Source organism: Clarias gariepinus, chromosome 15 (genome assembly GCF_024256425.1).
Source record: "Clarias gariepinus isolate MV-2021 ecotype Netherlands chromosome 15, CGAR_prim_01v2, whole genome shotgun sequence".
Classification (NCBI taxonomy): Eukaryota; Metazoa; Chordata; class Actinopteri; order Siluriformes; family Clariidae; genus Clarias; species Clarias gariepinus.
In genome coordinates, this window is record NC_071114.1 from 19310720 (window position 1) to 19325874 (window position 15155).

At 41.4% G+C, this 15155-nt stretch overlaps 1 protein-coding gene across 8 annotated transcripts in view; it reads left to right on the top strand.

Annotated features, from left to right (window-relative positions):
- LOC128542770 (arf-GAP with coiled-coil, ANK repeat and PH domain-containing protein 2-like) overlaps window positions 1-15155 on the top strand; it is a 66949-nt gene that overhangs the window by 6020 nt on the left and 45774 nt on the right. For all 8 annotated transcript variants that reach the window (XM_053512778.1, XM_053512777.1, XM_053512776.1 and 5 more), the window contains exon 2: window positions 11548-11605. In XM_053512778.1, the coding sequence (XP_053368753.1) occupies window positions 11548-11605 (58 nt within the window). The remainder of the gene's footprint in view (window positions 1-11547; window positions 11606-15155) is intronic.

Genomic DNA, 15155 nt, shown 5'->3' on the forward strand with positions numbered 1-15155 from the left:
CCAACTCAGATCCTCGCTGATATTGATGCCCAGGAATCTGAAGCAGCTGACTCTCTCCACCTCTGCTCCCTCAAGGTGGATGGGGGTGTGGCTTCCTCCCTGCAGTCTCCTGTAGTCCACGATGAGCTCCTTAGTCTTGCTGACATTGAACAGCAGGTTGTTGTCGAGGCACTATGATGTCAGAGCTCTCACCTCTGCTCTGTATGCCACCTCATCTCCATCAGAGATGCAGCCGATGATGGTGGTGTCATCTACAAATTTGATGATGGTGTTGGAGCTATATGTTGCTGTACAGTCGTGGGTGAACAGGGTGTACAGTAGGGGGCTAAGCACACTACCCTGAGGGTGCTAAGTGTTCGTAAGGATGAGGTGATGTTGCCGATCTGAACCACCTGAGGTCTGTCTGTCTGGAAGTCCAGGATCCAGCTGCACAGGGAGAAGCTGATGCTCAGGTCGCAGAGTTTCATGACCAGTCTGGATGGTATGATGGTGTTGAAAGCGGAGCTATAATCGATGAACAGCATCCGCACGTATGTGTTCCTCTGGTCCAGGAGTGAGAGGGCAGTGTGAAGTGCAATTGCTGTTGCATCATCAGTAGATCTATTTGGACTGTAGGCAAACTGGAGCAGAAGAAGTAAAGCAGGGAGTATGTGAGGGATTGATGTGAGATTTGACTATGCGCTTAAAGTACAAAGCACTTCATGGCAATGGAGGTGAGTTAAATATACTTGGGCTGCCATCAATATAACCAATTCTCAAAAAACATCAATACATCAACTTTTTAACATTTTTAAATGAAAGAGGATAAACACACACATACACACACACACACCACTCTCTGATGAACTGGTCTTTCCAAACACTTAGTTGGTTTCTCATTAATGGTGGCAGCTGCATGGACTTGTCTTTTCTTTGTATTCTGCTTTGCTTTTTTAAAATGAAAATCCAAATCAGTGCTTCAGAGCTTTTAATTTCTGTCCCTTGCAAAACAAAAGTTTTATTATAGTTAGTTGCTTCCTGGAAAGCTTCATTTTGCTTTGTTCTATACTATTGTGTTCATCCAATTAAATGTTCTTTACAACATATAGTACATGCCTTGGCTCTGGGGCATCTTTACAGTGCTGCTCTACAGCAGCAGATTGTTAGTAGGCATCTATAAGTATTTATTTTCGTCATGCATGTTTCCGCATCTTATTTCCTATTAAAAGATGAACATAAATGTTTGCCGTTTATTTATGCTTGAGTTGGTCATCATGTGACCTTTTCAAAAGAATGTTGTAACCAATTATAGGAACATTACTGCCTCAGACTGATAGAGAACATGACTCTGTTTATGGATAGATAGAATACTTTATTAATCCCAAAGGGAAATTCTTACAGCAGCCAGTTTACAGATTATACAACAAAGAAAAATTGCAATGAAAAAAAAAAAAAAAAACTCAATAGATATATTGTTTACAATTTAAGGTGCATACAATTTAAGGTTAGGAGGTAAAAATGTTGCAAAAATAATAAGACTATACTGTTTTTATACACACGTGCACGATGATTGTATGCACAAGCGGGAACTTAAGCAACTGTACATAAGGACATAAAGATCCACTAGCTAGTTGAAATGGTAATAAGAGAGAATTAACTAGCAAGTTGAAATAATTAATAAAAGACCGAATAAAATTAATAAAAGAACATGATAATATTAGTGCAATGAAAAAAGAATATATATGAGAATATTTATTGTGAGTTGGAGAAGGAGGTCCCTCATCTGACACAAAGTTTAATTGCAGTTGGCAGAAAATACTTCCTGTATTGTTCTTTGTCACAACAGAGCTGAAGCATTCTCTTACTGAACGTGCTCTGCTGGTAATCCAGTAGTATTTGGAGATGTGAGGTGTTCTCCATAATGGGTAACAGTTTGTGTAGCATCCTGAAGACTCTGTTTGGTGTAGTCTTGGTCTTTCTGAGCTCAATAAACCAACTTCTTGGTCTTGGTCATGTTCAGAAAGAGGTGTCTGTCTGTAGATCTGTATGTCTGTCCAGCCGATTTTGCCACGCAAAACTGGCAGGAAAGAATTTAATGAAACTTTTATTTTTTTTTTTCTATTGGTATTTTTCCCGAGGATAAAACTGTCATAAATTAAATAAAAATGTTAAGTAGAAGGGACGTTAAGAGTAGTTTTGTGCCAGATTGCTTCAGAGCAGCCACTGCTTTTTGGGGAAAACAGTGCTTTTGCCCTCAAAGTGGACGTGCCTATACATAGCACTCAATAGAGCCAATTAATGCAATAGTTTACCATACATACACGAAGTATGCGGGAGACACAGAAACAACTGTAATGCAGTAATAAAACTTGCGACACAGCATGGCTTATTTAAAAAAAAAATGTATGTAACTTTTGAAAACTGAACCGTTTACAGATGAGTGGACAGATCATTGTATGTTTAATTTTCCTGCGGGAGGTTTAGGGCTGCAACAACTAATCGATAAAATCGATAATTATCGATAATGAAATTCGTTGTCAACGAATGCCGTTATCGATTAGTTGGGCTGCGCACGTTACTGAGAAGCGCGACCCCAAGATGCACAAATACACACAGCCGCTCGCACGATGGAGGTTACAGAAGCGCCGGCAGGAAAAAGCGCGCGCCCCGAGTCCTCCAAGGTATGGGAGCGATTTACATTAAACGCCTCTAAGAAGACGGTAACCTGCACGCTATGCAAGACCGAGCTTTCATGCACCGAGCTTAGCATGTCATGCACAAACACTTAAAGAGAAAACATGTTGGTGTTACGGATAGCGAAACGTCAGCAGAGTCAGTAAAAACTGTATCTCCATCGTGTAAAAGTTGTATAGTTTAAGTGCTTTTAGTTTAAACTGTTTGCTAACTTCGGGACAGTCGCGCGCTAGATCTGTTCACGTGCTACTCGCTAGCATCACATTGCGCAATCACCTCATGAGCAACAGTGATTAGTTACATGGCGCTATTTTAGATCAGCTTAATTTACACGGTGCAAATAACAGTAGAATATTACATTTAGTAATTGTTGTGATTTTCAGCGAATGCAAATAACAGTATATTTGTGACTATTAGCTTTTTGCATTTCTACAGTTTTTTTATAGTCCACTACAAAGTTAACTTGTAATTTACTGTGGTTTTACTTATGCATACATCATTTTATTATACAAAATTACATTATTTTAGCTGTTTATATCTTATCAACTGAATATATCAGTGTATTTTTTTAACTATATATATACTGTATATATTATATACTACATTTCATTTAAGGTTTAAAATGTCCAAATTAAACATTATTAACTCTATATGTGGCATTTTTTAAAGTTTATTTTTATACATAAATAATACCCTGATTTATGTTTTTTTTTTAAAATAGTTTTAAGCGAAATATCTAATGAAAGAAGCAGTTAGGTTTTATCCGATTAATCGATTAATCGAAAACATAATCGCCCAACTAATCGATTATCAAAATAATCGTTAGTTGCAGCCCTAGGGAGGTTTAAAACCAGTTTGTCCCAGATGTTCTGAAACTGTAGTGCTAATTAAAGAAGTAATGTAAAGCGCCACTATCAGATAAAACACAGGTCGTTGGAGCAAACGTATCCCCAGCAGCCGGAGGTGAGGGCGTGTAAAATATCTAAACCGACAGCGTTATGCATGTTGAGTGTAAAGTGATGTTATGTGCCGGATGTAATATTTTACTTTAAACGTGGAGTGTATTTGGCTGACGACAAAAGAAGTACAACTTTCGTAAACAAGCATAAAATATAAAAATTGTATTTCTTTATATTAATACGTTAGGCAGAGACAGGCAGACATGGACGTGGGCTTCAACCTAAAATAATATCATCACTGATTACATTAAAGCTGATCAGCTTATTTTTTGCTTTAACCTTTTAGCTGTTTCTAAAAACTCAGGGGGTCAACGATTGGTACTACTGCTAGGATAGAATAGAAGTGGCAGTTTAATAAGCTATTAATCTGCATGATGGTAATCTCTTTGGGAATGACAGAATCTATTTATTCACAAGTCATGTACTTTTTAGTGATGTGGGTTTTTTTTTTTTTTTTTTTTTTTTATTGTATAATTTTTTTGTTATATATTCAGTATTTTATAACCTCAGTAGCAGCAACAGGAATCCAATGGTGCTTATGTTCTAAACGTGATTTAAGTAATTTACAAGATGGATTCTGTCATTACTTAAGAGATTAATATTCTGCTGATAAATATTGCTCATGCAATATTAACAAATTATTGATTAAAATTAGTGCATTTATATGGGGTTGGTGATTATTTTTTTATTATGTTGATTAAAAATCATATGTGTTAAAAGCATCCAATCTGCCTTTTTCTCCAACACTCGAATTAGTCTCAAAACATATTTATTACACACCCTTACACCAGTTTTAAAACAATGTGAGTGCTGATTATTGTATTGCTTAAATCACTGCCCTTGGCTTTTAAGTGAGAAAACTAATGTTATTACATTAAATCTTAATACATTTAATTACTCAAATATTTTTAAAGGTTTAAAATGTTATCAAATCATGATATTTATAAATTCATGATGCGTATAGAAGTGCAATTTTAATCGAATCAGCACTCAAGTATCGTGATGGTATCATATGGGGAGGTGACTCCCATGTACAGTTACATTATGGAAACGCTCCTAAATATTTTGAGTTTAGGAACCAAAGACTTTTAAAGATTTATGTTTGTCTGGAGCCCTGATATAAAGTTTCATTTAGGAGGCATTTAGGGAAGGTCTGTTAAGTGTCGGTGCTTTGTAACAGTCGTCTGTTTCTGTTACAATTGCATTATAGCAACTACATATTCGATTCTACTATAACTTTTAGCTTGTCCAGTCAAATTCTGTGTTCCAAGTGTGCTGATCTATATAAATAAAATGGTTTTGTCTGTACATTGGTCAGAACTTGCTTTTTCAATGATATCTGTTTTCATACATTGGAGCACCCAAAACTAGTCTATTGGTAAACCAGCTATTCAGAAACTACAGGTTGACAGAAGGGCATCCGGCGTAAACCCTGTGCCAAGTTGTTGTGTGGACTGGATATTCCACTGTGGTGATCCCTTGCCGGGAGCAGCCGAAAGACCAAAAAACAAAGCCATAATTATAATCTACCTTTTTTTAGTCTTGGGGCCAGATTGGGTGAGCAGTTGGGATGCTTTGTATCATCTTGGACTGGGAAAATTTGTCTTGAGAGGTTGATAAAATATTTTTAAGTAAAACATGGTATGTGCATACTGTATATAATTGAGTTACAGTCTGAGTTCTAGTTATAATTTGACCTTTATTAAGTGAGTGTGTGGGTTTTCAGCACTGTGTATGTGGGATTTTGTCAATGTGATCTGGCAAAAGGAGTGAGGAAGTGGGAGAGTGTGAGCAAGTGAAAATACAATTTGTACATGAGAAAAGGGGTTTTAGCAGATGTATTTGTGTGTGTGCAGAACAATTCGAGTTTTTCACTAAGTAGTGATTCCCAAATACACAGGTCACCCCCCCCCTCGGAAAAACAACAGCAGCAGCAACAAAAAAAACACCTTCTCTTATTGAACCGGGGCAGCTCTGGCCCCCCTGCAAGTCTCTGCAGGGCCTCTGCAGAGTGTGCTGTGGTGCCTGGCCCCAGGACGATGGCAGCAGACCCTTGGCGTACAGAAAGTAAGGGGTGGTACCTCTGTGGATCTGACTTGTTTGTCTGGTGCATCCCATGGGCTCTCGATTGGATTGGGAGTTTGTCATGGTACTGAGAAAGCAGGAAACACAAACCCCATCTGTTCTGGAGAGGTGAGGGAACATTGAATAAAATACAAATGTTTGGTTAATAAAATAGTAAGAAAAAGCTGTTAGCAAATTAATTTCTCTCTCTCTCTTGTGCAGACACAAACACAGTCCTTCAAAATTGTTTCAAACAGCACAACACACTCTCAGAAAAAACACCATCTGCCCTTTTCCTCATAGCTCACAGATGTTTGGTTAATATTTCTGCGAGTGACCTAAGAGCGAGCATGAGAGAGTGAGCGAGAGAGAAAAAGTATGCTTCTCCTATCCAGAAAAAATGGTCCATTGCTCTCTCTCGGTCCTCTGCATGTTCACTGTAAGCGGCTTTAAAACTAGCCTGTCTCATTTAATGCATTTCCTGATGTGTGAGAAACTTTTGGGTGAGATTTTAATGTATTTATTTTAAAAACTGCTAGTATTACTGTCAGTGACACAATTTCCATGACCCAGGGAGCTAGGGGCACTAGGTGGGATATACCATGTACAGGGTGCAAGTCCGTTGCCGGGTTCAGTTTCTCTGATTATATCTAAAAACAAAAAAGATACCACCGCAAAGTGGATCAGGTCGTCTGCATTGAGGGCTGAATTGTAAGCTGCAGAACCATGGATTTCAGTTTTGGGTCAGAACCTGGTTCATTACTAGTATTCCTGTCTGTTACCAAACTGTGCTCGCTTTTGTTTTGCGGTGCATAAAGAAAATGTATATGGTAGCGAGTGTCCTCTTCTTCACACAGTTAATTTTCTGAATCACAGCTTCCTGAAGAAAAGCTAAAAATGAGTCAGCACAGACTACAATCATGACTTGGAAGACAGGTTTAGAAATCATTATATTACCCGTAGCAGACATGATGATTATAATGAAGTCATATTAGAAATAAACAAGTTCATGACCATGGATAAGGACAAACACAGTTCCGCACTACAATAACATTTCTGTTCTCATTTTCAGAGGATTTTAAAAGGTGGGAAAATTGTGCTGAGAGTAGAGGAATTTATGAAGAATTAGCGTGTGTTTGCGTTTGTGTGTTTGCATGCGTGCGTGTATGCGTGCTTGTGTGTGTGTGTGTATGCGTGCATGTGTGTGTGTGTATGTGCGCATGAGGGAGAGAGATGGTGGGGGGAAAACGAGCAGCAAATGAGAACACCATCCAGCTTGTAAACTTATTTTCTTACATGCACCTCTTTTCATTTTACTCCACAGCACTGTTGAATTCTGAATTGTGATTGGTCAGAAATTGTTGATAACTTTTCTGGTACAGCAGCCTTCAGTAGTGCAGCTGCAAATGTACAGTTGTTCTGGTGTAATATGTGATAAGAGAGAATTTCTGTCATAACCTTCACAGTTTGCAATTATTGATATTAAGGTTTTCAGTAAGGAGATGGTTAAGTAAACATTTATAGAGAAAGAGACAAAAATAAGTTTAAGTGTTAAATGTTGCTTCACATTTAATTACGCTTGATCAGTGGCTCTGTTTATTAACATGCTCCGCTTTACATCCTCATTAGCATCCAGTATGAGCTCTTCATTACCTTGATTGGTGTGTGAGACCTTGTTTTAATAAGTAGTAGATAAGTAGACGCATTAGTTGAGGTAACGGCCATCAGTCGCATTGCTGCACTTTTTTTTTTAATTTCATTACTCATCTATTTATTTGGATGTTGATCTACACTCAACAAAAATATAAACGCAACACCTTTGTTTCTGCTCCGATTTTTCATGAGATGGACTTAAAGATCTAAAATTCATTCCAGATTCACAATATTACCGTTTCTTTCAAACATTGTTCACAAATCAGTCTAAATGTGTGATAGTGAGCACTTCTGCTTTGCTGAGATAATCCATCCCACCTCACAGGTGTGCCACATCAAGATGCTGATCTGACATCATGAGTAGTGCACAGGGGTACCTTATACTGCCCACAATAAAAGGCCACCCTGGAATGTGCAGTTTTGTCTCACAGCAAAATGCCACAGATGCCACAAGCATTGAGGGAGCGTGCAACTGGCATGCTGACAGCAGGAATGTCAACCAGATCTGTTGCTCGTGCATTGAATGTTCATCTCTCCACCATAAGCCGTCTCCAAAGGCGTTTCAGAGAATATGGCAGTACATCCAACCGGCCTCACAACTGCAGACCACGTGTAACCACACCAGCCCAGGACCTCCACATCTAGCAGGTTCACCTCCAAGATCGTCTGAGACCAGCCACTCAGACAGCTGCTGAAACAATTGGTTTGCATAACCAAACAATTTCTGCACAAACTGTCAGAAACCGTCTCAGGGAAGCTCAGCTGCATGCTCGTCGTCCTCATCGGGGTCTTGACCTGACTCCAGCTCGTCGCCGTAACAGACTTGAGTGGGCAAATGCTCACATTCGATGGCGTCTGGCACGTTGGAGAGGTGTTCTCTTCACGGAATACATTGTTCAGGGCAGATGGCAGACAGCCTGTGTGGCGTCGTGTGGGTGAGCGCTTTGCTGATGTCAATGTTGTGGATCGAGTGGCCCATGGTGGTGATGGGTTATGGTAATACCATTAGGGTTATGGTATGGGCAGGCATCTGTTATGGACGAAGAACACAGGTACATTTTATTGATGGCATTTTGAATGCAAAGAGATACCGTGATGAGATCCTGAGGCCCATTGTTGTGCCATACATCCATGAACATCACCTCATGTTTCAGCAAGATAATGCACGGCCCCATGTTGCAAGGATCTGTACACAGTTCTTGGAAGCTGAAAATGTCCCAGTTCCAGCATGGCCAGCATACTCACCGGACATGTCACCCGTTGAGCATGTTTGGGATGTGCTTGACCGGCGTATACGACAGTGTGTACCAGTTTCCACTAATATCCAACAACTTCGCACCGCCATTGAAGATGAGTGGACCAACATTCCAAAGGCCACAATTGACAATCTGATAACCTCTATGCGAAGATAATGTGTTGCACTGCATGAGGCAAATGGTGGTCACACCAGATACTGACCGGTTCTGAGTCCCCAGACCCCCAATAAAGCAAAAAACTGCACATTCCAGGGCGGCCTTTTATTGTGGGCAGTATAAGGTACACCTGTGCACTACTCATGATGTCAGATCAGCATCTTGATGTGGCACACCTGTGAGATGGGATGGATTATCTCAGCAAAGCAGAAGTGCTCACTATCACACATTTAGACTGATTTGTGAACAATGTTTGAGAGAAATGGTAATATTGTGTATCTGGTCCATCTCATGAAAAATCAGAGCAGAAACAAAGGTGTTGCTTTTATATTTTTGTTGAGTAATACTGTTAAAGTAGTTTAATGTGCAGTGTTTATAATTTGGGCTGCCTATGCTAGCGTGAATGGACGGTGTTATATTTAAAAGTTACAATATGTTATATTTTTCACCATATCTTTATCTGTCATAAACTCCAGTACAAAGAGTGTGTTATACTTAGACCCACAAAGCCTACACAGCTTAAAATGTTTCCTGCCTCAAAAGCATGCTCAATTCTATATTTGCGTTTTATTTTGATTGCAGTCTATTGTAATATACTTATGACATCTGTGCAGAAAAACACCCCCAGAGCATGTTGCTTCTACCCCATGCTTCACTGCATTCATAGGTATGGTATTATTGGGATGATCATCATTCTTCTTCCTCCAAACACAGCGAATTAGGTTAAGACCAAAAAGTTCTACTTTGGTCTCATCTGACCACACAACCTCAAACAGATGCTACTAATTTAGAATCATGAGCAGAGTGTAGCTGGACTATTTAAAAGCAAAATAACAGGTTTTTAAGGGTCAGAAATCTGTATTTTCTCCCATGACTCCTCTGGATTATTCAGATGGTCCCTGGCAAACTTTAGACGAGCTTGGACATGGGCTGACTTAAGCAGGGGAATCTTACGTGTAATGCAAGATTTTAAACCATGATGTCTTAGTGTATTACTGATAGTAGCATTGGAAACGATGGTCCCAGTTCTCTTTACGGCATTGACCAGCTCCTCCCGTGTAGTTCTTGGCTAATTTTTTACCATTCTTAGCATCATTGATACCCCACAAGGAGAGATCTTCTGTGGGGCTCCAGTCCATGGGACATTGCCAGTCATAATTAGCCCCCTCCATTTTTTGACAATTGCTCCAACAGTTGTTCTTTGTTCACCAAGCTGCTTGGCAATTGTCCTGTAGCCCTTTCCAGCTTTGTGAAGGTCTACAATTTTGTCTTTAGTGTCTTTTGACAGCTCTTTGGTTTTGCCCATGTTGCTACTTAGACTTTGGCTGATTGTGGGGTGCACAGGTGTTTCTATGACAGCTAACGACCTCAAACAGGTGCTACTAATTAAGAATCATGAGCAGTGTAGCTGGACTATTTAAAAGCAAAATAACTGGTCTTTGAAGGTCAGAAATCTGGCTGATAAGGAAGGGATCAAATACTTATTTGACACAGTAATTCACAAATAAATTGTTATAAAGTCATACCATGTGATTTCCAGATTTTTCTTTTTAGATTCTGTCTCTCACAGTGAAAATGCACTGCTGAAAATTGTAGACCCCTTCATGATTTCTAAGTAAAGGTGCTTTAACACCTACAGCATTTGGTGCGCACCAAATGTGTTTTGTCCCTTGGTTCGGTTCGTTTGCGTTGATGTGAATGCAATCTCTGTACTTTGGTGCGCACCAAATCAATCGATCCAAGACCTGCCTGAAGGGGTGGTCTCAGACCGCTTTATCTGCTCTACTTTGGTACGGTTCGTTTGGTGTGAAAGCAACTACATCAAATCTGAAGAAATGGTATAGTTTAATGCACTTTGGGTATAAGAGATATGGACGGGGTTGTGGGTAAAATTCTTTTTACTTCCTGTTGACTTCATTAAATTTTTCAAGTTATCGACTTGCGATGAAATCAAACCGCGGAGAAACGTGGAGTGCCAAAGAAATTAAGTGCCTCATGGATATATGGTCGGATGAGCATATCCAAAAGCAACTGTCCACGACACAGAAAAACAGCTGCATTTACACGCTGTTCAGTAAGCAGCTACGGGAGAAAGACTATCCTCGGACAGTTGAACAATGCCGGATCTGCAGGAAGATCGCCGGCTAATAACAAAATGATCATTCAGGAGGAGGGCACGTCTCTTCTCCCTGAAGTGGCGCGCAATGTGCCGTCGGCGAGATTAATAAACCAGGAAGCTGGTTTGGAGTCGCAGCCACGAATCGTGTTCGAAATTAATTATCTGAAAATATTGATTTGCACGTACAATGTAGTGGGCGAGTTTCCGGTGCCGATGGCCTTCGCAGTCTATTTTGGTTCGTTTAGAATTCTGCATATGTAAAAACAAACCTTACCCACGTCTGTTTATTACATTGTAACATTTTTCTGACTGGTGCAAACTAAAGCAATCGAACTATAGGTGTGAAAGCAGCCTAAGAGAACTTGCGAAATCACAGGGTGATCAAATACTTATTGACCTCACTGTATCTTGCCATTTTATAACATAACGTGACACATTTTATTAAAATGTTTTTGATTAGTGGTTAGTGATTCTCAAGCTTGGTGCTGTTTTCATTATTCTTGTAGGAAATTAGTCGTTGTTGTCATTCTAATGGCACAGGACACTGTTATTGTTATCGCTTGCATAGTTGATAGAACAGTTTAGGGGTTCACTAGGAGAAAAGTATTCAGACAAAACTGATGGGTTATTGCTGTTTTAAAATGTACCTTATTTTTTGCTGTTGCAGGGCCACCATTGAGGAGGTGGAGGGAGATGTGTGTGAGCTGGAATCCAAATTAGACAAGGTGAGTTCAGGATCATAGTCTGTGCATTTTACACTGATAAACTTACTTCATATCAAATCAAATTCAAATTTTATTTGTCACGTACACAGTCATACATAGAACGATATGCAGTGAAATGCTTTTTCGACTACTAAAAGCTTAAACATAGGAAATAAATATAAATAAAAGGTAATACGGTAGAAAATAAAGTTAAATGGTAAAATATACTGTACAAGTAAAAATAAAGATATATTGCAGTAAAAAAAATATTGCAGAAAAAAGAAATTAACTAGTAAAAATAAAATATAATGTGCTAAGTAAAATAAAATAAAAATATACTGTACAAATAAGAAAAAAAATATATGATATAGAAATATAAAAGAAGAAAATAAGTAATGTAAAACTGGCTGAGGTGTGCAAATATGCATAAAGTGACTTCTTAAAGTGTCTTATTATTAAAGTGATTTGTGCAGTGGTCCATAATGAAAGTATAAGTATATAGTGCAAAAAGTTTGCATGAATGTGTCCATAGTGTCCATGATTGCCCATTGTTGGATGTAAAAGAGATGATATTAGTCCTGTATTGGGTGGTTGAGAGACCTTATGGCCTGCGGGAAGAAGCTCCTCCTCAATCTCTCTGTATTGGTCTTCAGGGAGCGGAATCGCTTCCCAGACCGCAACAGAGAGAACAGTCCATTGTTGGGATGGCTGAGGTCCTTCACCATCTTCCTGGCCTTAGTCCAGCACCGTTTGCTGTAGATCGAGTGCAGGTCAGGGAGCTTGGTGCGAATGATTCGTTCAGCTGAACGCACCACCCTCTGTAGAGCTCGTCTGTCCTGCATGGTGCTGTTCCCGAACCAGGTTGTGATGTTTCTCGTCAGGACGCTTTCTATGGTGCAGGAGTAGAAATTCCTGAGCACCTTGGAGCGCAGTCTAAAGTCTCTCAAGCGTCTAAGGTGGTAGAGACGCTGCCGGGCCTTTTTCACCACGGTGTTGATGTGACAGGACCATGACAGGTCCTGCATGATGTAAACACCGAGGTATCGAAAGCTGTCCACTCTCTCCACTGGGCTGCTGTTGATGACTGGGGTCTGGTAGTTCCTCTCCTGCTTTGTACAAAATCCACAATCAGCTCCTTTGTCTTTGCTGACGTTCAGGGTGAGATTGTTTCTCTGGCACCATTTCTCCAGATTTTCAGTCTCCTCTAGGTAGGCCGACTCATCGTTGTTGGTGATCAGGCCCACCACGACAGTGTCGTCAGCAAACTTGATGATGGCGGTGGAGTTGATAGTGGCCACGCAGTCAAATGTGTACAAAGAGTACAGCAGGGGGCTCAGAACACAGCCCTGGGGGGCTCCAGTGCTGAGAGTGAGGGAGGCTTAGACATGACCGCCCATCCTTACTGCCTGTGGTCTGCCAGTTAGAAAGTTGGAGATCCACTGGCCACATAGATGAGCTGAGTCCCAGGTGCTCCAGCTTGGTGGTAAGTGTGGAGGCAATTATGGTATTAAATGCAGAGCTGTAGTCGATGAAGAGCATTTTCACATTTTCACAATTTCCTTTCCTAGTGTCCAGGTGAGTGAGTGATGTGTGGAGGAGGTGAGAGATGGCATCATCAGTAGAACGGTTTGGGCGGTATGCTTAAAGGCTCTCCTCACGTCATGCTCGGTGATGATAAACGCGTTTCCGGTGCTGGCAGTGTCTTCCTGTCTGTAGCCGTTAGCGCCGCTAGCATTAGCATTGCTAGCGTCTTTAGCTGCAGCCTCGAAGCGAGCATAGAAAGTGTTCAGCTCGTCTGCCAGAGTTGCGTCCGCGTTCGTCATACCGGTTGTTGGTGCTTTATAGTCCATAATTGTCCTTAATCCCTGCCACAGGCTCCTAGTGTCACTCTGTTGGAGTTGTGACTCTAGCTTCCTCCCGTACCGCTGCTTCGCCTCTTTTACCGCCTTCCGGACGTTGTATGACGCAGCCTTGTACGGTTCCATGGCCCCCGACGCAAGTCTCATGTTGTAGGCAGCGGTGCGAGACCTTAGAGCGTCGCGGATGCTTTTATCCACCCACGGCTTCTGGTTGGGAAACATTCTAATAGTCTTTTTCTCCATGGTATCATCCGCTAGTTTCCCGATGAATTCCACAACCGCTTCTGTAAACACGCTGACGTCATCGGAGCTGTTTCTGAACATGTCCCAGTCTGCGTCATCGAGTGCTGTAACGCGGCCACCGATTGGTCCGTCCAGCGCGCGACCTCCCTCTGAACCGGAACTTCCTGTTTCAGCCTTTTTTTGTATTTTGGCATGAGGAAGATGGTGGCCTGGTCGGATTTACCAAACAGGGGGCGGGATTGTGCCTTGTAGCCGTCCTTGACCGTTGTATAGCAGTGGTCCAGTGTCCTTTCGCCCCTGGTGGGGCAGGTGATGTGCTGATAGAAGTTTGGTGCTGCGCGTTTGAGGTCGGCACTGTTAAAGTCCCCCGCCACAATAAGCGCAGCGTCCAGATGCTGTGTTTGGTGCTGTGTGAGTGCCTCATGCAGCTCGCATAAGGCAGTGTCCGTGTCTGCTTGTGGTGGAATATAAACGCCGCTGATTATGACCGATGTGAACTCCCGAGGTAGATAAAAAGGACGACACATGATGGACAGTAGTTCCAGATTTGGTGTGCAGGAGTGTGTGAGAGGAACAACGCTCGCGCTGTTGCACCAGCTGCTGTTCACCATTAAACACACGCCGCCTCCCCTTCCACTTCCCCGAGTCCCGTGTCCTGTCCATGCAGTGAACCGAGAAGAACTCGGCCGGCTGGATGGCGTGGTCCGGCACCGCTGGGTTCAGCCATGTCTCGGTGAAGCAGAGGAGGTTGCAGTCCCGAATGTCTCTCTGGAACTTTATCCTGGCCCTGAGGTCATCGAGCTTGTTCTCCAGTGACTGGACGTTGGCGAGCAGGATGCTAGGCAGAGGTGTGCGGTGTGCACTGGCTCTCAGCCTGTTCCTGACGCCGGCTTGTTTCCCTCGGGGCCGCCACTTCGCGTCGCGTCCTTTGTTGTCTTTCAGGATCTCACTCGGCCAGCTCAAGAGTGTCTCCTATCATAACTAATGTACTCCATGGTGATGAATTAGCCGGTTTAAAGTTACTGAAAGATAACTTAAAAGACGAAAACCTAGTAAAATAGGTCGGAGCAGTCGTGACGGCAGCCGACCTCACCGCCGCCATCTTCCCCTCAAACTATGATCTAAGGAAACAACTAATTATGGTTTAGATCTCTGACACATGAACATGAGACAGAAGTGTACAGTAAGCATGCTGGGTATGATATTTTACATTAACATCACGTTTATGTTATGTGTCCGTCAGTGTTGACCTTTTGGTGGTCGACTAGTCAATGTATATAAATCTCATGTTATTGACCAAATTATCATCTAACAGACTTATCCAAATGTTGATGGCTAAAGGGATTCAGACCAAGAGGAAGTGAAGAGAGCATTTCAGCAAGAGACCTTGTAAAACAGAAATGAAAGTCAGTGATTGAGCACTGCTGTGTTCAGAGCAGTTTATTTGAGTGACTCACATTCTCACTTCC